The 27,153-nt window shown below is 51.7% G+C and overlaps 5 protein-coding genes across 5 annotated transcripts; all 5 read right to left on the bottom strand.

Annotated features, from left to right (window-relative positions):
• Positions 1-11,115: 11,115 nt before the first annotated feature.
• Positions 11,116-12,687, bottom strand: MAA_10707 (nitrilase; the record flags this gene model as incomplete). The annotated part of the gene is made up of 4 exons (XM_011412425.1): positions 11,116-11,369; positions 11,439-11,595; positions 11,663-12,106; positions 12,175-12,687. The coding sequence occupies 4 exons, from the start codon at positions 12,685-12,687 to the stop codon at positions 11,116-11,118; spliced, it is 1,368 nt and encodes a 455-aa protein (XP_011410727.1).
• Positions 12,688-13,752: 1,065 nt separating this feature from the next.
• MAA_02203 (transporter protein smf2) lies at positions 13,753-15,493 on the bottom strand (the record flags this gene model as incomplete). The annotated part of the gene is made up of 3 exons (XM_007820201.2): positions 13,753-14,614; positions 14,679-15,189; positions 15,283-15,493. 3 exons carry the CDS (start codon positions 15,491-15,493, stop codon positions 13,753-13,755), a joined length of 1,584 nt encoding a protein of 527 aa, XP_007818392.2.
• Positions 15,494-17,834: 2,341 nt separating this feature from the next.
• Positions 17,835-18,805, bottom strand: MAA_02204 (Phospholipid methyltransferase; the record flags this gene model as incomplete). The annotated part of the gene is made up of 2 exons (XM_007820202.1): positions 17,835-18,349; positions 18,745-18,805. The coding sequence occupies 2 exons, from the start codon at positions 18,803-18,805 to the stop codon at positions 17,835-17,837; spliced, it is 576 nt and encodes a 191-aa protein (XP_007818393.1).
• A 1,135-nt stretch (positions 18,806-19,940) lies between these two features.
• Positions 19,941-21,514, bottom strand: MAA_02205 (rxt2-like protein; the record flags this gene model as incomplete). The annotated part of the gene is made up of 4 exons (XM_007820203.2): positions 19,941-20,950; positions 21,016-21,178; positions 21,251-21,372; positions 21,442-21,514. The coding sequence occupies 4 exons, from the start codon at positions 21,512-21,514 to the stop codon at positions 19,941-19,943; spliced, it is 1,368 nt and encodes a 455-aa protein (XP_007818394.2).
• Positions 21,515-22,682: 1,168 nt separating this feature from the next.
• MAA_02206 (glycoside hydrolase family 3) lies at positions 22,683-25,972 on the bottom strand (the record flags this gene model as incomplete). Its single annotated transcript, XM_007820204.2, has 6 exons — positions 22,683-22,695; positions 22,750-22,835; positions 22,889-24,117; positions 24,267-25,466; positions 25,650-25,768; positions 25,881-25,972. 6 exons carry the CDS (start codon positions 25,970-25,972, stop codon positions 22,683-22,685), a joined length of 2,739 nt encoding a protein of 912 aa, XP_007818395.2.
• Between the last annotated feature and the right edge of the window lie 1,181 nt (positions 25,973-27,153).

The raw sequence follows: 27,153 nt of genomic DNA, 5'->3' as shown, positions 1-27,153 counted from the left end.
GGGATCCCAGCTGAGGCGAATGAGACAACGGGGTCACCGGACGTCTCGATTTGCGAGTCTTGGGGTCTGTGTTTGACCGTGGACAATTCTCGGAGACTGTCTGATAGACGCGTGGTTGCGTATAAGTTGGCAGAAATACGCCGCAAAACAAGACGACTCAATGAGTTGAGATACGGGTCGGGTCTGCACTCGAGAACGGTGCTCAGGGCAAAGGCTCGTGTATCAACCAGACTGAGCTGTGCGGTTGTAATTGCGAGCTCGGATGTGGTTGAAGTTGGAGATGAAGTCGAGGGAGAGTGCAGGAAGGCCCAAGCTGCCTATGTACTCCGGACCAGCTTCGACCATATGCTTGGAGCTTGGAGCTTTTGAACGGGGCCCAGGCTTTCCACTTGAGAACTCGAGAGAAGGCAAAGAAGAAATAATCATAATCATAATAATAATGATAATGATAATGATAATAAAGCAACCCCCCGCGTCAAAAAGCATCATGGAAACACGATCCAAAATAGATTTCGGAGGGGCTTGATGGTCTGGAGCAAGGGGGGGTGCGGGTTTGTTGGGCTTGGGAGTGTGCGTCTGCCTGCCTCTGGGTACCGAGTACGGAGTACTCTGCCTGCCTACCACAGTAGTAGTAGGTCCAAGTCGGAACCTGAGAGAGGTACGGCACTACTACGTACTATTATGGGCATGGCTGCATTTGGGCTTGGACATGAATGCGAGAAATACAAGACATCAACCGGGGGGCAGAACGCAGGCGTGGAATGGGGCTTTCCAAGATGGGCAACGAGATAGCCACTGTTTCCTACTACATGCATTGCCTCGGTGAAGGAGACATCTGGGCCATGGACTAGAGACAACACAGCAAAGCCGACAAAAGAGAATGCCGTCAGTTTCGGAGTCTTCCGGATGAACCTTCTTTCGACGGTTGGGCCATGAGGCTTGGCATATCCAAACCACCGTCGAGATCGGTACAAGGCAGGGAGAAGCCTCATGGTTCCCTCCCAATAACTGTTGAATGGTTCATTCCCGAACGCCAAACTTCACTGTAGAATTGAATCTACCAGTGGCCTTAAAAGTTTTCAGCCAGTGTTGATGCATTTCGGAGCGCGAGAACTGGCCCAATGCCGATCATACAAGCCTTGAACCACGAGTGCACGACTCCAATGTCCATCTCAAGCCTCCGTGACAGCTCCGATACTTGCCATGAACCGTGCCCAGCTCGGCAGGCACGTACATACATCAGAAACATGAATAACCGCAAGGACGGGGAATGGGGCAGAAGTGACGTCTGATGCCACGCCTCATGTCGCTGCTGGCGCCCATTTGGCCATGACACACCCCATCACACCCATGGCAGCCATTCTGCCACCAACGCCTCGTTCCCACGCCCCTGGACACTTGTGGCCTCTGCTCAGCGAAAGCCGAACTTGGGCTGGTCCCCTCCCCGCAGCCCCTGTCCGGGCCCTCTTGTCCTGATGTCGTGGGGATGCATGGATTCTAATGCATGGTTGACTGATGGGTCGTACCCGTGGGTCGTGTGCATGAGGCGTTGGGAGTGGCCATGTACAATACACGGCCATGACAGATCAACCGACGGTACTCGATACGGTACTCTGTACCTGCGGCGACGTCCAAGCACTGCAAAGTGCGTGCTGCTCCCGTTGCTCGAGTTCCATGCAAGGTTCATGACAGATTTGCGCGACTGTCGGGGGCGGACCAAGCCACAATACTCACAGTGCAAACAGTGCGAAAAGCCCACGGCAGCCGATTCAAACTTTTGCGACCTTGTTGATCCCAAAGAGCTGGCTCCAGTTCCACGACAACCGCCAGCACCGGCTAGGTATGCAACGCTGCGAGAACCCTGCCAGACGGCTCGATCGGTCTGCACGGTATGTTGGCCCTATGCCTGTCATGCCCGGATCGTACGTATAAGAGTATGTACACAATGAATAAATGCATTGGCTGACCATGATCGAGAAGCAGGTCAGGAAAGTCGGTTTGCTCAAAACTTCTCCAGCTGCACATCATGGCCGCCTCGAGCAGCCTCCCGCCCATCAGCCCCTTCCGACGCCTTGGCTGGCACGTATTTTGAGTTCGAGTCAACGGACAGAAGGTGGTTGATGCTTCTACGCCCCCCTTCTGATCAGTTAGGGGCCAGGCAAATAGTTACAAAAGTCCATATCTCACTTTTACAAAGACGTCATGCTGCGGCATCAACCCGCATACAGACAAGACAGATGCTGCTGCTCCTTACGGAATACCTTCTCGGCTTGCTCGATTATTGGTCCGTCATCACGCATCTATGTACACTTGCCCCAAGCAAGTCGTGTCTATTTGAGGTACAAAGTCACGAGAACATTGATATTACTCTACGGCATGCGGGGATCTAGTCTCGCTCGCGCCGCCGATCAACAAATCTCATTCTAATTGATTGTTCTTGCCATCTCAGTGGGTGGGCCAATGTGTTGTGTTGGAGGTTCGACGTCTTTGACCAACAAGGTACCCTTACTCGCCCCACAACCGCTCTCTCTTGGCCTAGGACATTCAGAGCAAGCGGTTTAGTGGCACCAGGCTCTCGACAATGACTCTCGCCCCAACTCCCATGGTTTGATAGACGAACCAGCCTCCTAGCAAAGTGCGGTGCGTACGCGATGGGAGATGGTGGTTTCGCAAAAAAAAAAAAAAAAAAAAAAAGAGAGAGAGAGAGAGAGAGAAAGAGAGCAATCACAACACAGCGGCCGCCAAGCAGCGCCTTCGCTACTTCTGTTCAACAACCAAACTGCAAGAGATGGATGGCGATTCACCAGACTGTACAGCAAAAGGACCTGGGCCAAGGGTTTCCTTTCTTTGTTAAAAAAGGAACCCTTTGTCGCTCTCATCTTTGTCACGAAGCCACGACCTGTTTGTCGGAATCGCCTGCACATAACTACATGTCGCTGCTGTTCCTCGTATTGTCAGATGATCGCGACAAGAAGGGTACCGTTGGCCCACATTTTGCGCTGTGTGACGTGTTGGCCCCTTTGATGAAATCACGATAAACAGAGAGTCGTTGTTTGATAAGTCAAAAACCAGTGTCTAGGAGGCTGGACGTGAATAACACCTCAAAGCATACTTGAGAAGCCAAGATCAATGGCCCGCTTTCCCACCCCAGGCTTTCTCCGAATGCTGTCCAGCGATCGGTCAGTTAGTGGTGTGTGCGGTACAGGGTGGTGATCTAGTCGGCTTGCGCCATGTCTGGACTTCAACTATCATGGGGAGGGTGCTAATGGCTGTCGCTGTGACACTAGACCCGTATGCGGCCATGCAGCGATACACGTAGTGTATTGTTCCGCCGAGCGCGAAGTGGATTCGAATGGGCAAACGACTTGACTGATATGGGTACCACATGCGCTTGTTGCTTCTCCGGGCAGCAGTTGTCGTTGAAACGGATTCTCCTGACACGGCAGATCTGGCATGCGGTACGGAGTAGTGCGAGTATCTACTTACTAAATAGCCCGATGGGTGCCACCAGAGCATCCCTGCTCATCTCCCGACCTGGCAGGTAGCTCGTGGCTTGCCACTATTGTCGTTCTGGCAAACGAGTATGAAAGACATTCGCCCCTCCAGGACTCACCTCGACGAGTACGTGGACGATAAACTACGATTGACAGCCCCATGAGCATCATACTGTATGCTGGTGAGGCCCTGGACCAAGGTTTCCTCCAGCAATATCATACAGTACTCGGTCCTCGCTGTTGACGGGACCATGTCAAACTGTAGGCAGGCAAGCAAAACCAACACCTGCTGTCGAACGAGACTCAAATTGGTTGGTTGATAACAATCATCTAGCCTATTGACCCAGAAGGGTAGCGCATACATATACATACATCTGTAGTATGGCATGCTGCATTAGGAACTCGTCGGCGTGTTGTTCCAAGATGCTTGTGTGGTACCCGTAACCCGACCAATCACTGTCTCAGAGTCGGATCTACCCATTCGTGGCCAAGATGAACGAGCTCAACGGCCGCTAAGCTCGCCGGTTTCTTGGCTGACAATGGTTTTACGTCGGGCGGGAGTACATACAGTACTAGTAATTCGCACAGAAGATCGGCCGGATCTTGAGCATTGATGATGGGACGGACGTCCCCACCACAGCCGTCACAGGACGAGATGGGATCAACTCGCCAACCCGTTCCTAGTTCATGCACTTACATACATGAGTCTGGGCCCGATGGAGCAACTTGGTCGGGAAAGGAGTGAATATAGGCCACTCAGAGAAAAATGAATTCGGGCCAATGACTTGGAATTTCGATACTCGATACGGGGTACTCTGGCCGGTGCCCAAATTTCACGCATCTAATCTAGGACGGATTACTATACATGAGTACGCACAATAACCTGGGCCGCTAGACGAGATGGCATGGCAAGCAGGGGTCCAACGCCATTACACACCGTCATGGCTAGGTGTTGAGCAAGAAAGTGGTTGCCTCGAAGCAAGCCATTCGCCATTCTTGCCTATTCAGCAGTGCTAACAATGCAATGCACATGGGCAATCCACTCTATCTCAGCATGAGTTCATTTCCACATGGCCCCATCCTCGGGACGGCCGCACCCCTCAACCTTGTTGTCGCTTTCGGGCGAAACCAGCCACTCTCTTATTCCTGAAAACACGAGTCGAATAACCACTCTATTATCCAACTTGTTCCTCTATACATACTTGATAGATTGCCACAGAGGGATAAACTTGGCTGGGCGGAGCCTTTTTTGACCAGGCGAGTCTCCATTGCTGGCTGCCGCCTTGTTTGGCTTTGAAGGAGGCGCTGACAACCCCCATCATTACAAATACTAACTAGACTTTAGCCCGCGCGGTGCTCCGTACGTGTGTGTACAATGTATTGTAGTACACGCATTAGTTACCTAAACCACCAGGGGAAGGCTTCTGGAAACCCAGCGACCGGGGGCCCAAGCTCCTTTTTGCCCGGATCCCCGTTTGAGGTCAAGCTTGGCTTGAGGTACGGAGCACGGAGAGCTTGTCCGGTAGTCATTTATCGGCCCCTTCGCGCGACAGCCCCCGATAGAGCGACACACCCCCCTGACCAGGCAAGCATGCCTCCGTCTGCCGGCAGCCTGGTTTGATGCACATTCTTGGGGTCTTCCAGAAGGACGTCGTCTCTCGTCCGGCTCGTCCGATCCACCGTATGTACTAAGCACTAGAGGCTCCAAGCCTCAAGGTTGCAGGTGTGCAGGGATACGGAAAGCCAGGTGTTGCAAGTAGTACATACCTACCGTATTATCTAGTTGTATGACAGCAAACCGTCAAGCTTGGCCACGCACACAACGGGACGCTTGCCGGTTTCAATTCTCCGGATGCCCTGTTCGGATGGCTGCTTGACTCCTGACAGCAGTGTCGAGAGCAACAGCTAGGCGGGCAAAGCAAATCCTGGTCAGCAGGTTACAGCATGTGCAGTGTTGGCTGTTTCTCTATTGGACCAATGACAAATGTCCTCCCGGGTTTCCGCCCCTTGCCCTCAGCGACGAAGGCTTGGGGTTTCTCGGCAGCGGGATCAAATTCAAGACGAGCGCCTGTCGTCGGTTGCCTCGCGGTTGGCCCAGCTGCCGCCAACACCGCCAACTATTGTTCTAGACTTTTCAAGTTGCCTACAGCCAACCACGGGCAAGATTTTGGGGGCATGGGGGGGTCGGCCAACTTGGATTCATTGCGGTGCCTTTCAAGCGCTCCACCATGTACTGAGTGTCCAATACATATTTGTAGCTGCTCTGTGGCAACAAATATAGTATTTGTATGCACGGAGTAGGGAGCACTAGTATGTACTATGCATACATACAACATACATTCGCCCCGCAAGCTCGTCTCGCGGAATCCCAGTCCCGTCCCCCGCCCGCGACGGCAGACGCTAAGAACAAGAAGCATGCAATGTAAGAGAAGAGATTCGCGAGGGTTCACAAATGTCGCTGGGCCTCGCTGAGCGAGCGAGCAAGGAAGCAAGCAAAAAGGGATCAGCAACTAGCCGTCCATCAATGTCCCTGGCGTGTTCCATCCGAGAATGTCGACCAGCTTTCGCTTACCCCAGCATGGTTTCCGTCGTTTCAGCAACTGCAAGACTAGACGGGCCACCCGAATACTAATGCTGTCAATAACGCCACGCGCCACAGAACCGGGCCTATTGTTCTGATTCCGCCTCGTGCCTACAGCTGGCGTCGGAGCGTCTTATCCTCGTGGCTGCGTGTTGCTCCTGTTTGGTTGCGTGTAACCACCTCGGCCGAGACACGCATCGCAAAACACAGTGCGCTGTTTTTGCAGTTGCAAGACGTCCCAGATCAAGACCATTCATCACAAGTGGCATGTGAGGAGCCTTGCCAGGTACTGCGTCATCAAGGCCCAAACGAAGTGGCTGATACGGCTCGGCAGCATCAGTGGATAGTTAGAAAAGCAGCCCAAGTAGTGTAAACGACGCCTTGCTTCAAATCTCCCTCCTCGCGTGGCGTGCTTGCCATGAACCGAGCTCTGATTCATCACAACTGCACTAGCAAAGACGCTACTATCGCTGGGCGCGGTAAAGCGAGGAGTTTCCATAGGTTGAGGGACTTTGATGTATACCCGTGATTTGACAGAAATTCTGTGGAATTGTCTTTTGATTTTTCCTTCAGTTCTCTCGCTTCTGCATGACTGAAAAGAGAGCGTCCATTTTGGCAACTTCTTTCATGCTCGGGCCATCTACTCTTGCAAGAAGGCCTAGTTCGCACCAGCGTTGGCCAACAAACGGAGTTGATCCTACAAAGGACCCAAAGATTGCTCATAATGCTATCGGGTGCTTTCCGTTGCGGTAAGGATGTCTATTTGAGAAACAGGTAGTTGTATTATCATACTTCGTGGTCCATCCTCCAAGTCGCCATGGAAGCGATGCCGAAACAGTCCATCAAGACACGCTACCAACATTCAAAAGACGGTACATATACTTCAGGTTTGGCACTGCATTTTCAGTGGCAAAGATTTGTGGTCACGTTCGAGTAATATCAGGTTTGAGGCGAATAGACCCATGATCCTGGTACCGAGCTCTACGAATTATGAGTTGACGGCGTTGGTGGAAGCGGCTAATGCTAATATGTATGCTAGTAATCCATGTCCTGTGCAGTATTGCTTTGTTTTCTTGATACAGTAGATGCATTTCCGCTTTGGCTGGCAGCAGAAGTCTCCGGGCAAGGTTTCGGAAAACAAGACCCAATGATACGACAGACAGCACTCTCTCCTTTGCCAAGGCCAAGGCAGATGCATGGGAGTTGTTTGCTGTGCCGGCGAGACGGTCTGTGCCTCGCTGTTCGGCCTCTATCGCACTACCCAGGAAGACCAGACACCTTTCGGGAACGGGATGCCTCGATCTGGCACTGCCGGTTTGAATTACACTACACTATGAAGCACCAGAGCCTTGACAAGGGGAGCATGTGAGTACACAGCATCAAGATATCCATTGGCTACGGATCTCACCAGTGTCTCTTGGTGTCCTTTTGTCCAACACATGGCCAGTCCCGTACTGCAATCTGCGGCGGCTATTTCCCTAGGGAGGCTGTCCGTCTGTGCTTTCCGCTCCTCGAGGGGGAGCCTGATCGACGTGGCTGAGATGATATCAAGGACACAGTAACCAATACAGGGCCGCCATGGTGACAGCCGCAGGACTTTTGCAGCAAGCCCAACCCGAACAACCTTTATGGCGTCTTTGTCTGGGCGTTTGCATTCCAAAGACCACTCTTTCTCGAGTTGAAGTCGGCTGGGCAAGTTTGACTTTGCAACCCGAAGCGGCCAAGGAGGAAGAATCGCAACGCCATCATGCAAGTCAAGGATACACATCACATACTATCAACAAGCCATGGGTCTAGAGCGAAAATCCGCCTCGAGGCCGAGAAGCCCAGAGCATGTAGTACATGGGAGCCACGGGGTGTGTGGAGAGCCGGCCGGTGGCGATGAGAAGAACTCCATGGCCAGCTGCGTCGTGCCGCCACGATAACAAACTTGATTCGGTATACTGTCTGCTCATGCAAATGCCAATTACATATTACGTGTTCGCGATAGGCGGTAAGGTGCATCACGGGAAACAAGTCCCCGCATACTATTGCCGTAAGGGGGGAGGGGGGTGGGAGAGCTTGTTGGGGCCGGAGATGACGGACCTTGTTTCTTCATGTTGGAGTTGATGGGCACATGCTATCCTGGACCTGGATCAGATCCTATTGGCACATGAACGAGTCCTTCGGATAGAACGCCAAGGGCTGCTACTACGTACTGTGCCGCGTTTGGCGGCGGCAAATGCTTGTGACGATGCTAGTCGCTGGGAGGCATGCGGCACTGCAATCCTGCCTCTCTACAGTACTTGTAAGCCGGGGAGGATGCCAGCTGTGGACGTAGCAGAGATATGCCATTGTCATAGTGCGTGAGAGAGAGTATTCATGGCCTTGACGAGTCGCCGGGCTGTCCGGGGGTTTTGCCAAGGGGGCTGGCTAGTAAGTCGGGTCGCCATATGATGGAATGAAATGCTTCGCGGCAGCCGGTGTGGTATTCGACCCCCCATGTGGTTTTTGAAATGTGTCAAGTCAAGCTTGTAGAGCAAAGCTGTTGCCCATGGTAATCTTGACGAGTGTGTGGTTCTCGATATAGCCGACACCACCTGGAGGCGGCGACGATGTGCAGCCCAACATGTATTGATTTTGAATAATGCCCAGCCCAACCGCGTCCATGGCATTATACACCTTCGCAACGGCATGCGTACATCCGATGTCATGGACTACTAAGCCACCAAAAAAGGGGGCGCGGCATTCGAACAGAGTCGAGTCATCATGTACGTTGCCTTGTTTCGCCCTCCCCGCCCCGTACTAATCGAGAGAACCAGCATACTCTGACATCCATATCCATTTTACAGCTCACGAGTGCAGAAGGAGAATTCATGTCCCGGGTATAGTAAACGACAGAGTGGGAGGACCGCGAACTCACCAGTGCCAGATGGTTTGTTTCTCCCGACCCGTCCTCTACAACCAACCCCTATTCGTAGTAAAACGCAGGCTACGAAGCACATGAGCGCTGTAGATAAGAAAACAGCAGACAAGACTCGTATACGAATCACCCAACAGCTCGTTCACAGCCAGAAGACGGTGGCCGGGCACGCCCTCAGCCCTGAACCACCGCCCCAAATCTATCCGGGGCGCCCAGACATCCGCATCGCCAGGAGATGGAGAAGCATGCCTCACATTCACGGGCATGCTGCCCCCTGAAAAAGAAACACAACGTCATGAGCATCACCCAGCAGCGAGTCATCGTAAAACCCATCAAGTCTATCACAAGCTAGCTCCCCAGTGCAAACCGTGCCATCTCGATGCGATCTACCCGCCGCTCCTCCGTCGCCATGGCCAGAATACGATACAGCCGCATCCAAGCTCAGATCTAGAAAACACAAAACAAAAAATGAATTGTAGTATGTAGTATACGCCGCATGAGCCCTTCTCGCCAGATATCTCACCCAGATTCACTCAGCCTCGCCTCCCAGCAAATATCGCCGAGTTTGTCTTCCCCCCCTTCCTCCTCCTTCTCACCAAGCCCAAGCCCAAGCCCATATTTAGAAATTCCCCCCTACGCAAAAAAACTTGACCGTCTTTTTTTTCAACAAGATCCAAAACCGCCTAGCAAACAACAATTTCCCATAATTTTAGCACACACAGCCCCCGTCGGCAATAGTCACACGCCCCCGAGCCCAAAAGTACTCTCTACGACTCCGTACAAGTCCTCGGATGTCCGGTCTCCTCCCAACAGGCAAAACACCGCATTCCCTCCAGCCCAACATGCATACGCCCACCACGTACTCCGTATGTATGTATCGCGGTCCACTCGGAAACGCACACCAAACAAAAACACCCAAAAAGGAACAAAGGGAAAAAAAAATGAATCACAAGATCCAAACCCCCCTCCTTGCGGGGTTGCCAGGCGAAAAAAAAAAAAAAAAGGCTCCCGGAAGGTCCCCCGGCCAGAGAACGAGCCACCAAGTGTTCCTTGCTGCCTGAACCGTTGGTCCCATCTCCGCCGTCTCTCCTAGGCACTTGTATTATTTTCAAAATTCAAAATAAGAGCAAAAGAAGAAGAAAATACATACAGTGCATATACTCCGTACACAAAACACCTGCTCCTCTTGTCAAGGAAAAAGGAAGCAAGAATGCCGTTGGCAACAAACGACGGACGGGTTTCACAACAGGACAAAATGTTTCAAACGTGACCTTGCTGCACCTCACCTCACTCCATACATACACACATACATACTCCGTACATACGTATGTACTGATACGTCACTCGCGCCTCGTGCGTATCCAATTACATTCTTGGCATGGGAACCTTTTATTTTAAAAGACAAGCCGCTAGGAAGGAAGCAGTTACTGTGAAAAAAAAAAACATAAATCAAATTTGGTTCTGGAGCGCTCGTGCCCGATGCCAGTCCCGCCTTGCGGTGCGTGCGTTTTTTGGGGACGAGTTTTTTCGCTTTTCCACCTCACCATGACAAAAGGCAGTTGTCTGGTAGTCCGCTTTTGGGAGAGATTGACCGGGCTTGGGGGATCTGGGGTTTCCGGCTTTTGATTCACCGCTGTTTTGGGAACCTGATAACTCCAATGGTGTGTTTCTAAAAGGGGGGGGGGGCAGTGATATATCAGAGAGCCCAGCTGTGTTGTGTACATGAACACCCCCTTCGCCACCCTTGCCCGGGGGCTTTTTGTTGTTGCTTGGCCGGAAGCAAACGTGATGAGTTAGCGTTTGCCGTGTGTTGGTCTGAGCGGCGTGGAATGGGAGTGTGTGTTTCCGCAGTAATTTGACACGTCGAGTTGTCAGGGAATGAACGAAGCCTAGATTGTCCAGGTAAGCGTGTTAACCGGGAGGGGAGATAGCAAATGTGGGATTCATTGGATTTGTGAATTCTAGTCGTCTTTGATCATATTGGAGGCGCTCCAAATGGTGTCTGAACCTGCCTAGGGTAACTGTATGCTTGGATACCATCGTGTTGACGTGTAAATACTTCGTATGAGCTCTGCTACTGGGAGAGTATAAGACATGATAAAAAACCAAATGCATCGTTATTCATTCACAACGTGCTGCTACCAACGAGGCTCCCCCTGCTCAGCTGATGGTGTAGAAATGACGTTCTTGTCGCCAAACGGATTGTCATCGTCGTCATCTTCCTCTTCTTCTTCCGCATCCTCACTTGTTGCGCTTGACAACCGTCTCGTTGGTGCTGCAGGACGAGGAGGCCTGGCAGGCGCATGCTTGGAAGCGGTGTCGAGTGTGAGCCCCGACAGATCCGGCACGTTTTTTGCTGCTGCTCGGCCTTCCTGAGCTTTTTCTGTAATCACTGGAAAATCATATAAGTATACGTGCAAAGAGGCAGAGGCGTGCCTTAGGGTAGGAGTATTACACATACTTCGATACATGTGAGTTTGCTCTGCCAATTCGTCATCAGAGTCACTATCTGCTTCCATCGAGTGATCTAGCTGCTCGTATGCCATCAGAGCATCGACAAGCTCGTCGTTGGCGTGAAGTAGTGCACCTAGCCACTGCTCGCTTTCAACTTGATGGATCTAGAGTTCTCCACGTCAGTTCTATACACCAAAACCCATCTGGGATAATCAAATAGTTTGAACCTACATATCGCAATATTCTCCTTCGCAGCTGCTTACAGGCCTCAAAATGTTGTGTCGCAGCTCGATTGTCCGAGATCCTCTCCTTCTCACGATTGATAGTCTGTAGGGAATTCATCAATGCTGTCGACGCCATAGACGCATCTGCAATGACTGATTTCATCTTCTTCATCTCAGCCTCAAGGTCAAATTTGCGGCCACTTTTGCTTTTGCTTTTGGACTTGGACTTGGCCTTGGACTTTTTCAGTCCACTGCTGCCGCTGCCGCCGCCATCTTGCATGTCAAGAGCAGTGGCGGAATGGTATCCTCCCGACGGTCCAGGCATGTCTTGTTTCTTTTGCTCGCTGGCTCGCTCCGCCTCTTCTTCCTCGTCGTCGCCAAACGGGTTCTCCGTCTCCTGGATGACCTTGGACTCCTCTCGCTTCATGGCAACCTTGCGCTTGGGGAGTTCCTACAGACCGAGTTAACAGGGGCTACATTCAAGAGGGGAAGGTCTTCGCAGTCCAGTGCTCATCGTACCCTGTACAACCGCGCAACCCTCTCCAACCCGGGAACGTTTGCGTACTGCGTCCATTCCTGGAAGAGCTCGCGGCACTTCTTCTTAACGGCGGGGTCCGACAAATTCGACGAGCCGCACACCCGGAGACGCTCCAGCAGCGGCTCATCCGCAAGAGCGCGCTGGAACTGCGAACCGGCATTCTGGATAAGTCCATCGAGTAGCACCAGGGCTCGAATCTGCCTGTGGACTGTGCCGTACTTGAGCTTCTTGCGGATCGCGCGTGCTGCTTCGGCCGGACCAGAAGCTTGGAGCTTGATGACTTCGACGAGGTCCGGGATTCCGCTGAGGTCTTCTTCGGCGTAGGACTCGGAGGTGAGGTTCTCAATGGTAACAGTAACCGCCGAGTACGGCTTCTTCTGCAAGGTGTTAGCAAAGCTTTGCTTGTCGTGAGAGGCTGCAAATGACTCCTCAGAATTGACACGCCACGTCACCCAGTACCTGCTGAGTCCTTGAGCTGCAAAAACAAAAAACATACCGATTGAAACATGGTGAGGTGATCCGGCGCAATCGCTGCCGATGTTTCTTGGCTGGTAGGCGGCCGCGACGGCTAGTATTTCCCCCACGCCTCCGATATGTAAGACGCTGATATATATATATATATATGTACCTAGGTATGCATATATAGATAGATATCTAGCCTGATAGCTCGTTCAAGCTTCTTCAGACTTCGTCGGACATGTGCGCAGCTCCTTCCCTCTTCACACAAGGGAGCTGTTTCAACACCCCTCCTAAGCTTCTTGGCAGCGTCAGAAAGTCCTGGTCGGTGATACGACAAAGGTGGGGGCAATGCGTGAATGCCTGTTGTGCGTGGACACTTTTGTGAGGGGTTCGGTTCTAACAGAGAATTGGAAAAAACAAAGTGCTTGTTGCGTCACAGCGGAACTTGGGAATGCAGCAAGTGAAGCACCATCTGGCAGGATACGTCGTCGTATGATGGCGCACGTGGAAGGTGGTTTCGGAATTGGAGCTCAAACTAGTACTTGCTGCAGGCGGGACGTGGACAATGCGGGGTGATGAAGCACGGGAGCTTGGGAGCTTGAGAGCTGGTCGGCAATTCGGACAAGCAACAATGACGGATCACGGAGGTGGGGAGAAGGAAAAGGAGGGGCATACCTGTGGGTAATAATAAGTCTCGGTGTCTCTTCTCGGCTAATTTCCTCTTTGTCATCTGCAACATCGGTTGTCCATGTTATTATTTATATGTGAGTCTGTCCTACTTGATCTGTACATGGCCATGAACCCGCACAGCGCATCACGCCTGCCATGACATGCATGGACTGACGAGTCACCAGTCAAGATACACGAGCCCAAGGCTTGCATCAGAAAACAAGGATATAGCAGCTACATCTTGAATACGAAGGCTTCAAGGATGAAGAAATCTATATGACACTATATTCCGGTACAACGCTACGCCCCATACTAGCTGTAACCAGCACCAAGGTATACCGCATCCCCCATGCTTTTGTCCAAATCCGTACCATCTGTAATCACCAAACAGCCGCTTCATAATGCTTGTTCTTAACTAATGCCAGGCATACTCAACCAGACTTTCCTAAACCCAATAATACCAAATTGGCCACATTCATCACCGTAATGACTAACCACACCAGTATCCCCAGAATAATAATATACCACGGATTCGCCATGTTGACACCAGCAGCACTATTTGCACCTGGCCGGCCTCTGTCATCATCCTCATTGTAGTATCGTGCCATTCCCGGCAAAACAGTCATGTATCTTGATCGACTGGTAAAGTAAATAAGTGGCAAAGTGACAAATGGCAGCACAGAGCTAAGAACCACTTGTGACGCTGTCAAGGCCGTGTTCAGCCCAGACCTCCCTACTGCTCCGGCAATGATAATCGACGGGGTGATACTGATGGAGCGAGTAATGAGCCGACGGAGCCACGGCTTGAGTTTCCACCTGATGGCACCCTCGCTGACCAACTGGCCTGCAATGGTGCACACGATGCCTGCCGATACGCCAGATAGAAGAAGGGCCAAGGCAAAGATTGTACCCACGGCGGGCGAGATGCTCTTTGCCAGCAGGTCATGGATGCCAAAAATATCAGCTTCGAGCGCGTCAGGGTTTTGATACAAAGAGGCGCCGGCTACGATGAGAATGGCTGAGTTGACAAAGAGGGCAAAGGTGAAGAGTGCAAGGGCCAGTTCGGTGATGGAGTACTTGAGTGAGTGTTTGATGGCGGCTTGAGATGGGATATATATTCCCTTATCAAGGTATTCGTCGTTGGTAGCGGAAGACGCAGAAGTGGCTGGCTCCTCTGGTATAAGGCCGTGCTTGGTGTCGAACTCTCGCAGACGGGGCTGCACAATACCAGAGCCTAGGTATAAGCTGTGTGGCATGACTGTTGCTCCGAGAATGCCACAAGCCTGATACAGTCTATCTGCTATTAGTCCGGCAAATCTTGCAAATGCAATGGAGGGCTAGGTGACGAGAGACTTACGCTTGCGACTCAACAAGCGAACTGGACGGAACGTATCCTCTGAATACCTCCCCGACACTCCCCGAAATCATGCTCAGCTCAATACAAAAGCAGATTACGACCCCCAATACTAACAAACAGACAAACATTTCAAACAACCTCAAGCCCTTCATCGAGCCGTCTGGCCTATAAAAGATCAAAATGGCCATGACGTCCAGAATAGACAATGCGCATCCCGCAACAAGAGGCAGTTTAGGGATCAAAAGATTCAATGCAATGGCGGTACCCACAACCTCGGCCATGTCCGTCGCGATAATGGCAACTTCAGCCAGACCATACAACAAGTAATTCAACCAGCGCGGCAAATACGCACGGCATGCCGATGCGAGATCCAGGCCTGTGACTGTGCCGAGCTGGATGGCTAGCGACTGCAGGAGAATGGCGAAGAGGTTGCTCAAGAGGACGATGAAAAGTAGTTTGTACTGGTAGGATGCACCAGCTGCGATATCGGTGGCATAGTTGCCGGGGTCGACTGTGTCATGTTAGTTTTTGCGATGATTGCGTTGTCCTGATGGAGAGGCGGTTGAATGGCTCCGGCCGTCGAGATTATTTGGGATCAACTCACTATACGCCACAGAAATCATGAATCCCGGCCCAACAAACTTGCCAAATGTCCAAAACGTATGCTTGACCCGTTCCAGGGCCGTCTTGGCACGGTTCGCGCTGCCCGGCCTCGATCTGATGGTCGTGTTATCAACGACGACGGGGTTCTTCTCCGCCGAAGAATCAGACTGTTCTTGCTGCGCATCACTGCGCTGGATGCCATGCGTATCCATATCTATCGCAGCTTCTCGATTGCCGTTCATAAGACCAAAAAATATGGAGGTGTTGTGTATAAGTTCCTCTTGAACGCCAGTATCCGCCCGCCGAGATGGAAATTCACAAAGCGCAGAAAAAGATCCGTAGCGTCGCCATCCATTCACTCATCGATTTTAATTTTGACCTTTTCTTTTTGTCCCGCTCTTCAAAGGCTCCCTGCCAATGTGCAACTATCGCAACAAGAGCCGCCTCCTGGTCGCCTGTTCGTCTATGCCGGGACGTGGTTATCAATTGCTGCCTATGGATTGGAGGCCAAGACAGCGACAGGGATGATGGCAGGAAAGATCAGTCTTGGCGAACTATGCAGGCTTATATGAAAACGGCACTCCAGCACAGGACGAGATGACTACACAAAAAAACAAAGGAAAAAAAAGGTTAGCGTACGGAATTTTTTTAGGAGCATGACCCAGGTGCTTGTTCTTCTTGGGCACTAACGTAGATTTTTCCCAGACAGAATTGCCGATGGAAATCGAGGCCAGCTCCGGGGTTCCCCGACAGGCAAAAAGCTACTGCAATCGAGGAAGTCGCGACGTTGGACCCACCAGCTAGTCGACACTTCTTCAATGTTGTCACTCGCACTTGCGTGCGCCTGCCGCTCTTTTTTTTCGCTAAACAAAATCTTCCACGTCGTGTGGATGTCGTGTGACTAGACTCGACCGCAGGTTACTGTCTGTCCAAGACAATCCAACTCTTGAGCCTCGACGGGTGTTTATATAGACTCCACCGATGGCGAGAAGAATGCTTTACACACCACCACACCACCAAACGGCCCGCCTTCGATATACTAGTAATTACGTCCTCCCCTGCACATCTAGGTGATCCCGGAACTAGACATCCGCATCGACCCCTCTCTCCGGCACAGCAGCCGGTCGGACTCGATTCCCGATGGATGTTTCTTCTCCGCCTCCCAACGACACTTGTGTATCCGCCCGCCCGCTGGTGGCCGTTGGCTCAGACGGGGACGCTCTTTGGCTCTGCCTGATGGATCAGATCCGTTTTGCCTGGTGGCTCCAGCGCTGGAGCCCTGGGGACGCACGGCCGCCGTCTCCTTCGTGATAACGCGCATGAAGATGAGAAGAGGTTGGTGATACGACCCGGTCGCACTGGGGCCCTGTCAACGTCACTGGGCGACGGGGGACAGAATCGGTGCAAAAGGGAGAGCCATTGGGTGTCTGGCACGGAGTAGACTTGTACGAAGTACAAAGTACGTCGACGGTACAGAGAGGAGGACGAGCATCAGCGGCGGCGTCAGCGTCAGCGTCAGCACACGCAGTGTTACCCATTGTCCCGAATGGTGGGTTGAGAATGGATCTTCAAGTCAACTGTTTGGCGTCGCTTCTATCTTGTCTCCCCCTTGGCTCGTCGATGGTTCTTTTGCATTTCCGCCGTAATATTGGCCTCTCACCGAACGAGTCCCGGCGAGGTATCCCGTATTCCTGCGTCTGAAAGTAGTTTGTAGCATGATTTTGACAACATTCGGCATGGCGGTCAAGACGTTCATTACTTACTACATTCTGATAAAACGTCGATTCTTGCCGAGATGACCCCAGGCGTTGCTCGAGCCCATCCTTTTCTGCTGCAGTGTAACCTTCTAGTTGAGCAACAAAAATTAAACACGTTGCTACCTGCATTTGCGCAGCCAAACGGTGTATCAAAGGCGCCATTGTTGTACAATAATTCTTCAGGCATGCACATGCAATTACTCTGTGTAATCTGCATTGCAGAACATGGTGTGGCAAATCCGCTGGTCGAGTTTCCGCTTGCGAACATAGAGTCGGAGTGCATCACGCAAGGGTCAGGTCCACTGGGTTCATTCAACTTTTCAATCTTATAAAACGAGATCACTCTAACTGTTGAGGTCCATAATACTTCCATTCCGGAGACCGCTTCTTTATGTATTTTCCTGTGTCGATTCTGTCTTCGGATCTTCTTCTTCTATCCCCTTGCACCACGCCGACTGGTTGATATCGGCAATGCATCCCACTCCATGGAGCCAACGAACTATTCGTCTCTTTTTCCCTGGTTACCCCCTGGCCTCTCCGACTCGTAGCCAGTTGAAAGACGGCCCCCAACACACCTCTTGTACAACCAAACTATACATCGCAATCCCGGGTATAAATGTCCGCGCATCGCAAATATTCTCCCCCACCTTAGCTTGGTCATCGAGCTGCAGGTTGGGAACTTTCGATTTCGGCTTTGATGCTTAAACACGCGATCATCAAGTGTCTCTGGACGAGTGTAGCACAGGGTTTGTGGATCTATCAAACCAAAGCCACGAATTACTCCCTCAGAGGGATTTTAATTCTGCTTCTTGCCAGATTTGGCAGCAGCTCTCTCACGGTCCCGCTTGGCGTAGATTCCGGCTGTGAAGGGATCCTCGAATCGCAATGCCACCACGTAAACGAGATACACCCACAACGTCAACAAGAGTCCGGCCGGCTTGCCAAAGAACAGGGCAGTGCCCAGGAAGCTCATGGTAGAGCCCCAGTACATGGGAGCACCAGTGACGTTGAAGGGGAAGCCAGTCACCATTTCATCCAGCAAGAAGCCAAAGTAGTCGCCCAGGAAGGTGCCTCTTATTCCCAGACGGTACGTCGACGAAATGACGAGGGTGTTACCGGCAGCAAACAACATGTAGGCAGCAGCCTGTGAGTAGATAGTCTCTAGCAAGGGGTGCGACGGCTGCTCCAATAATGCAACCTTGTAGAGCCAGTCGCGAAAGAGACCGAGGGAGAAGATGGCTACAGCAAGGCCATAATTGGCGGCCTTGGCGTTACCGCCAAATAGTTTCGTCAGGATCTTGTTGTGATACTCTACAGTATTTCTAATGTTAGTTGGTATATCGTGGAAGGTAGCTGGCGATGACCCTAGGAGGGGCCCCGGTAGTCGGACAGGCAATGGGAAGGCAAACCTTGTCGAGCCACGATGCTGTGGTACGAAACATGACTTCGTTAGCAAACCTCTTTTTTTTTTCTTTTTTCCCCACGGCCGCGGATAATTGGGGCAGCGCAAAGATGTTCCCGCGAACGAAAAGGCACGTAAACAGGCGTAACTCACTTCCACCACAGCGGATTAAAAGCAATAGAGGCCGCGGACACTGTTTTCACCCAAGCACGACGGCAAATCAGTCACGGCGTTCTCGTCATCTGTGCGCAACACCGTCACACATATTCTCGCTCGGCGGAGAGCAAGGCTCCAGGCAACTCACCAAGCAGGCTCCTCTTGTCGAAATCGACATAGTCGATCAGATTGCCCAGAGACGACGTCATGGTGGACAGGATGTGAGACTGCGGCAAATGAAAACATAGACCACCTGTCACAAGAAGCGGGAAAGCATGCGAGGTACTAGACAATTGATTGAGCGAGAGGGCGATGCTCAACAGAACAGAAGTCGTGCTGGTTTGGTGACGCAGGAGAGCGAAAATGGGAAAATGAGGATGAAAGAGATGGAATGAGGAAGCTGCGAGAATTGAAGACGAGAGCCAAGGTAGCATTCGATGAGCCGTGGCAGCTTGACGTGCCCAGATGCCCTTGCTTGGCTGGGTGTGGCCATTGATTGGCATTTGATGGGCAGGCCGCAGCGCCGCGAGTAGGCGAGCCTGGCGTCATCGGCGGGCAGCTCCATTCAATGTTTGATGTCTCAAGCTCCCCAGCGCGGCGCGACACTGAGCTTCCTTCGACTTCACTGGAACGGGCGCTAAGCGGGGCCACCCGGGTGCATGCCACCAGACTGGACCTCCAATTCGTTGAGGAGCTCCGCCGTCACATGCCGCAGCAGCTTCTTACCTTTTCGCCTGCGTGAATACGAACAGAAAGGCGGCCGAGCACCCTTGGTACCCCGCGTAGTTGATTGAATTTTATTCCATCGCGTATACTACAAACACAACATGTATGCCAGAATTTCAAATACTAGCTACAAAGCTCAGATTCGTGCCTCCGTGGCCGCTTGCTTCGGGTTCGGGTTGCGTGGAGGCTCCAGGTTCCATAACCGTCCCGTTGTGGAGAAGCGCCGTTGCAATGTCCACCGTCACAAGTTATGTATGTACAACGCATCCACACCGGTACGTACTGTATGTACTCCGTATTCCTCAGTCACTCGCGCCTGGAAGGGGGGAGATATTTGATTTGGACGACTCTAGGCTTTCTCTCTGCGAGGCAGCAACAGGCCAGTCGCTACTACTACTACAGCGCAAGCCATCCATTGGAATCACTCAGTCGACATTTCTGCCAAGCCTTGTGCGATGAAATCTGGGCCTTGACTGTCCAACTCAGCCATTGATTTATTCATCCTCCCCGAGGGCAAGAAATGTAGTTACATACTATCCTAAATGGATTGCTTCGTGGATATCATTAATCTATAATTGCCAGGGCCATTATTTCACAGCCGAAACTCTAGTATCAGTGCTAAGCCCGACGGTTTCTTGTCTTCTTGCCCGTCGTCGTCGTATCTTCCTCCTCCTCATCCTGGCCCTTCTTTAGATCTTCCGTCAGGCCCCATTCCTCTTTATCGTACCAATCTTCGCCGTCAGACATGTCCCGGTTTGGCCCACAATGTGCCTCTGCTTTGGACCAGTGAAGTACATTGCTGCGCAATCTTTCTGCCCGCAACAAGCCTTGGTGTAGCCTCATTGCCCCTCTGGCCACTTCTTCTTGTTTCTGCACGTACAGTGCCAGTAACCGTCTGATATCTTCTGCTTCATTTTCTGGAATACCCATGTTCCTATCAGGTTTGGCACCTGATGGCGGAAGGAATATTGGGTGGATGAAGGACGGTGATTTTGATTCCGACAAGAACTGTCCTGCGGACTGCTCCTTCGGTGCGTCACTTGTCACACCCCCGTCATTTCCATTTTGTTTGCTTTGGGCATCGCCGTTGCCATTTGTGTTGGCAATCCCATTGTTAGCTTCTGTTTCATTTGGGCCCCGGTCAACTTTCACCCCGGCCGGCTCACTCTTAATTGCAGCTTCCTTGTCCTTGCCTTTTTCTTCTTCATTGTTGGCGGCCGTCGCATCCATCATGGATACGTCGGCGTCTGCAGTGGTGCCGACTAGTTGTCCCTGCCGCCCATATACCGAGCTTTTGGAATTATAGGGATTTGAATCTCCATTCACTGCTGCAACCGAAGATCTTGCCGAGCCGCCGCTATTCGGCAAGCTCTGTAGGAAACGGGCCACATGCTCGTCTGAATATAAATCGATGTCGTTCGAGCCAATCATCATTTCGCAGGGCATCCAGACGCCGTCGCCACAAAGCGAGGTCCATAAGTGCCTCACCTCCCATAATGATTGGTTCTCTTTCCGCATGAGTGTACAGCTTTGGTTGATGAGCTCATTGAGAGTTTTCGAGGTAAAGGCCTTGGAAAGTGTCGGATGGTGTGGCAATTCGGTCGACGCTGTGAGGGGAGCTAGAATATCTGCAAAAATGTCAAAAATGTTGGTCACGGTACTTGGCTCTCGAAAACGCCAGTGGCCGACTCACGTTCTAGGCGAATGTTGGAGTACGGGTTGAGCTCGGCGGCGGCCAATTCAGCGACTCCTACTCGGTCGTCGTCATCGTCGCTCGTAATCTCATAGCCTTCATCGTCTACCAAAGGCGGGTTGCGGTACAGGATATTCCGTCGAACGCCAGCGTAGTCGACAGCCTGGGGAACGACCCGTTAGGAGACTGCACATCGACAAGTCGTATTTCGGAGGAGCGACATAATGATGCGTACCTCTCTATATGCACTGGGGCCGGTGGCCGGCGCCAAATGCCCTTTGTGTACAAATCGTGCCCTCTTCTGGAGCTTGTGGCCTCGATTGGTAAAGCTGTCGATTTCGGAGTCGGAATCTGACTCTGCCAGCAGACTTTTGGTTAGCTATGTGCCAGCGCGCAGAAAGACTGGTGTTTTCATAGGTTTCTCACCATACGCCTTCCTCTTGAAGGCCTTTTTCATGCCGGCTATTGTCTCGGCGAACAGGATCTGCTGTGTCGCCATGTTGGGCGGCTTGTCTGATTTTCGAGAATTCGACCGCCCGAGAGTGAAGACGCCAAGAAGACTGGCGCCAGATCCGTGATGCGAAGCACAGCGCTGTGACCGTGAGCTGATGTGCAGGTAGTACCGGCAGCCTTAAAGTGTAAGGTGACTCTTCATTCGCTATGACGATGGGTATCAATGTTATAAAATCGCAAATTGACGTCTGCGGAGGGCGCTGTTCATGAGAGGGAGTAAATTGACTGCGTGACCACGAAAGCGAGGGGGACTGGCGACCACTCCCACAGCGGCAAAAGCAACTTTCGCTAGACACAGGGGAGCTGAGCAGCGACCAGCCAAGCGGCTGGCGTCTAGGTACGTACCTCCTTCCTACAGAGCACTTGCACAAGCTCGGCCCATTTTGAGAACTGTGACCAATTAGAAGCAGGGACTGTCGGGGCACTTTTTTCGCCGACGCCGGAGGTAGACTCTGCCGATATTTAAGCGGCATCGTTGCTGGACCGGGTACGTCACCTTTTCTCAGCGCCTAATCTCTGACATGCCCTACAACACTCTAGGAGAAGAAATGGCAGGCTCTTCATAGCCTCGGGCAAGATATATACCAGTCACCCAGTATTTATAAATACTGCCTTGTTATAAAATTATGCAGCATGCAATGGCTTAGTGCTACATTTAGTTTGTTTGCCGCCTCCGACAAGCACTTATGGAAACAAGCAGGAAGACACTTCACTACCCGGGGTATTTAAGCAGGTAGGTATGTACATGATGGTCCTAAGATGAATTACGATGAGAACAATTATTTAGTTCGGATGGTTGCGTAACGCCTTGAGGTTTAACCCCATTTCGCTTCATGTTGAAAATAAGCCTCTCAATGTCGCAATAATAAAGAATTGGCTTAGGAAGCCAATATATACACAAAAAGGTCAACTGAAAAGGTGCACTCGTCCAAATTTCGCCGCGTAACCCCCTTTGTCCAAGAAAACGGTATATAACTTCAAGCACATCAATGCCATCGTATCAAAACATCCAATACCTCCTACAAAGGCTTCATACGCTTCAGACATCAGACGCAGCATCTGGCAATCTTGATCCTCCCTTCACTGGATATCATGTACGTCAAACGCATCCCGGCATAAAAAAGGGGGTGAAGGGGGGCCCTTTTGTCCACAGATCACGTCTGGCACCTACGCGCGCATTAGTACAGTGGCCAAGTGGTTCTGTTCAATGCTGTCGCTTACACTTCGGGAGAGTTTGTAATCTCCTCAAATGCCTGCAGTATATCAAATCCCATCGCTACGAGTGGCTCAAACGCATCGTCCACAATCTGTATCTGTTAGAGAGCTATCGCAAATTTAAGCAATGGCGAAAAGTACGCACCCAACTCAAAACGGCCTTGGAGGCTCTGTGGCCCTTGCTTTGGCGAACACCCATGAGAGCCAAACCTTGCAGTACTAGTGTTGCCTGCGGCGTCGACGGCACGATTGGGGCAATTATGCCACCAACATCCTCGCCATCAGAGAGCAGAGGTGGAATATATGTCACCAGAGGACTACCTTGTCGGCAAATTACGACTGTGCCAATTAGATTGCCAGATGGATCCTTGGCTCTGACAATACCACATGTTTTGTTCTCTGAGAGCGCATACGTATAGAGCTCAAGAACCTCTGGGTTAGCATTCGCACGAACATGATGCAGTACACTTTCTGCGTTTTCCAGGCCATGAATCAAATCAAAGCTGATGTTGGCCCTCTGAATGCTTTGCAACAGTCCTTCAGGGGCGACCCAATTTGGCAGATCGTGAATGATCATATTCGTCAAACGCCTAGGGAACTGTGTGTCCCATCCGCTGTTGCTGAACCACTCCTTGACGGTGTTTGCTTCAGGATCCAGAGGGATCCCAAGGAAAACCCCGGGAAATGACATTCCGACTTGGACCTTCTTGAGACCTCGCTGCTGGCTGAGGCTTTTCAATGCTCGCCGATGAAGAGATCGCCCAATAGAAACGTTTCGCTTGCTCGGATCGACCAGCAGAGCCCCAATAATACCGACGCCCGCAATAAAGTATGTAGCAACAAATCCATAAAGAGCTCCCGTGCTGCTGTTCCTCACTACAAAGTGAGTCTCCTTGATGTTGGGTAGGTGTAGTTCCATGGAAGCGGCTCTTGTGGATTTGAGGAAATGAAGGTCAGGCGCACTAGCTCTGTGAACGGCTTTCAACAAATCCTCCAAGCCGCCATAGTCGCGAGCTCGGTCATATTCTTCGACGAGCCAGTGCTGTCGGGATTTGAGAACCTTTTTGCTCTTGCGAAGAGTCCCGGGCATGCTGCCAATGGGGGTAATCTCGCCAACGAGAACACGGACCAAAGCAGACATGGCATCTTCCGTAAAGTCAAAAGTGCAAATATACGTGCCAATCGATTTGTCCATAGCGAAGTCGTACGGGGAGCTCACAGCAACTACAATCAGCTGCTTCTTGTTTCCCCTGCTGCGGTGCATCGAACACATCATGTCCACGTGCTTTGTAAAACCTGCCTGGTACATGTTGCGGTTGGCATCGGCCGTGACGATAATGATGCAAGACGCCCTAGCGATAAGGTTTTCATGAACTGGAATTGGAGTTAGGCACTGCCAATGCACCTGAAAAGAACTGCAAGGGGATGAAAATTTTCCTTACCCGGCCTTACACCATTTGCTGTATAACTGGTGTGAAGCAGTTTTTCATTGCGATACCTGGCGAGGTTTTTTCCAAACTCACGGAACACCCCTTCACCGCTCATTATGGCACTTCGTTCGCGGTCTTTATGTGCCCAGGAATCATGCTGTGTTGGGGCTTGCGACCATGTCTTCTTAGACTCAAGCAAGCTCTTGGTCATAGCCGAGGCAGGTAAGGGCTTGACAAGAGGCGTAAGCAATAAAAGCTCTTCTCCGGGATGCATGGAGCTGGACAAAGGAAGCATCTTCTCTTTATCCCGAATAACTGTAATGGATTCATCATAAGCTCGGCGAGATAGCGACACGTGCGATGGGTGCAGCTGAGAGAGAAGTGAGATGCCTGGAGGATTGAGAGCCTTTGCCCAAGAAGTACAAGTCGACTTGAGGTGTTGAACTCGTCTGATGGATGTGAAGATGCGATCTTTTGTGATGATGCCATTTTCGTAACCAAGCTTTAGACCCTTGATCGCTTCGAGCTGGACATCATAAGCACGGCATAGCAAAACAAGATCACAACCCGCTTCGACCGCCATGACCACACCGTTCTGGACGCCCAAATCATGACTGAGCGCCTCCATTTCCAGACATTCGGAGATGGCAACTCCTTTGAACCCCAGCTCGTTGCGGAGCAAATCGTCGACAACTTGGTCGGAGAGACAGGCATGACCAACGTTCATAGATGGGTTTGATATACCACATCCACCAACAAACATGGCATCGAGCTTGCCAGTTGCAATCGCATTTCGAAATGGAACCAGAGCACTGAGGCTCAGCTCTTCCAATGTCTGGGTAATAACTGGAACAGCGGAATTGGAGCCTTGAAAGTCTAAATTGCCATACGAAGGGAAATGCTTTCCTGCGGCAGCAATACCGGCGTCGCGAATACCATTCAATGCGGCAAGGCCATATTGTGAGGCTTCCTGGGGGTCGTCCCCGGTGGAACGAACACCGAGCGGCTGGTACCTCGCATTGTTCAGAACATCCAAGACGGGACCAAGCATGAGATTGACACCGCAAGCTGAGATCTCGGAAGCCGTGGCCTTGTAGATTTCGTAGGCCAACTCGACGCGTCCAGTGGCGGCAATGCCCATGGCGCTTGGAAATTGGCAGACATAGTCTTCGTCAAAAAGACTGTTGACACCTCCATTTTCCTGATCCACAGCGATGAGAAGTGGTTGAGGATGGCCGGCATTCTTGGCTATGGTCTGTAATTCCTGGACGAGCTTGGCAGTCTCTTGGGCAGCTAGTCCTTGGAGTTAGCACAGTTGGTGATGAAAATATAGCTACACATGGGGGTAATAGATGTAGGGCACATCGCATGGCTGAGATGGAACATGTTCTTTTTTTTTAAACCAGCAAGCACAACAGGCTGGGTTTCCACAGCCAGCAACGGAATAAGGGAGACGGCAAAGGGGGCCGAACGAACATTTCAAATTCTTAGCCGTGAGAATAATGGACCCAAGATGGTGATCTTCAATAAGACTTTTGATCTGAGGGGTAACTTCAGTGCCATCCCAGCCCATAATCAGCATCTGCCCAACAGCCCTGTGAAGCGTTAGCCACGGCGGCATTGAGAAATTGAAGCAGACATTGGGCCATAGTACCCAACAAAGGACAGCTTCTACACAGCACAGATATCTGATCAAAAAGAACATACCAGTCGAGGTTCTGCCACAGTGGGTCCAGGTCGCTCCCATCAGAGCTTGAGCTGGAGTTTGGCTTCTTGGGGTTGAGGTTGGCAGCAGCCATGGTGAATGGGACGGGGATGGGGACAGGGACGGCGACTGCGGCTTTGTTCACGTTGATACACTCATAGTAGCCGTCCGGCTTGCGGAACGATGGACAATTGATGACGGACAATGGCAATTGGCAGTCGGCAGTCGGAAGCTGCAGGACAGCTCTGCGAAGCTCGATGATGTTGCAAACGGGCTGGCAAGGACAGGCGCGTGAGGACTAGCGGACAAGTGCTCGGCAGATCTGAGCGTGTTGGCGCAGTCTCAATCTACACTGGGGTTCAATGTTGGTTGGCCGAGATGTTCAATGTTGGTAAGCCGTCTCCAGCTCCATGTCGAGCCAGAAGTATCGATAGGTCGGGACGTGTTGGGAGGTCTGGGGTCGAATGGCCGGTTCAACGTCGGCCGCCCAACAGTCAGTCTGGGGAGAGTGATAACATTACAGGCCACATGCACATGCAGCCAGCAGCAGCGGCTCAGGCTACCCTGTACCATCCGTGTCGTCGAGTGCTGGCCAATGTCGTCTGGGTGGCTTCAGTGGGACTCAGCCTCTCTCAAGTGGCTGGCATAAATTCTTCATCAAGCATCATGTTCCGGCCAGGCTTCCAGGATGCTTCGCGATTGACGGCTTCTCCACTAGCATATTCGGAGCCTCAATCTGGGACGGGGGGCGACTCGCCGGCTTTCGGTTTCCACGCGACGCCGGCGTGGATCAATGAGACACAGGAGTGGCCAAGTTTTTTTAGTGTTTTTTTGCCCTTGTTCTTAATTGGAGATGGACTGGGGAAAGAAGGAAGGGGGGGCCATCTGGGATGTTGTCTTGCAGCCGTGACAAGCGGCAACGTGCAAAAGTCAACGTTACATGGGCCAAGCCATGAATCGCTCGACGGGATCTGCTTGCTGAGCAGTGACAGCTACAGCGGGCCGCACCCCTCCATGCAGCCTGGTACCTAGGAAGATTCCATCAATTGATTGACAGTGCCATCGACTGCTTCTTAGTTCCGACTTGTGGTGCTTGCCGGCTGATACGCTCCCAAGGTTTTTAGCCTCGATACATGTATGGCACCGGCACCGCTGACGGTAGATGGCGCTGCTGCAGCCGTTGCAGAGAAACAAAAGCCTTCCTCTTCAAATGTTGTCCTTTCCCATCCCGGCATCTCCGCCCTCGCCGCTGCCAATGACTCCGCCTAGCAGCCA

The sequence above is a fragment of the Metarhizium robertsii genome (assembly GCF_000187425.2).
Source record: "Metarhizium robertsii ARSEF 23 chromosome Unknown MAA_Scf_1, whole genome shotgun sequence".
Lineage (NCBI taxonomy): Eukaryota > Fungi > Ascomycota > Sordariomycetes > Hypocreales > Clavicipitaceae > Metarhizium > Metarhizium robertsii.
The sequence above is the reverse complement of the archived record's forward strand: the minus strand, read 5'-3'. Positions and strand labels throughout refer to the sequence as shown.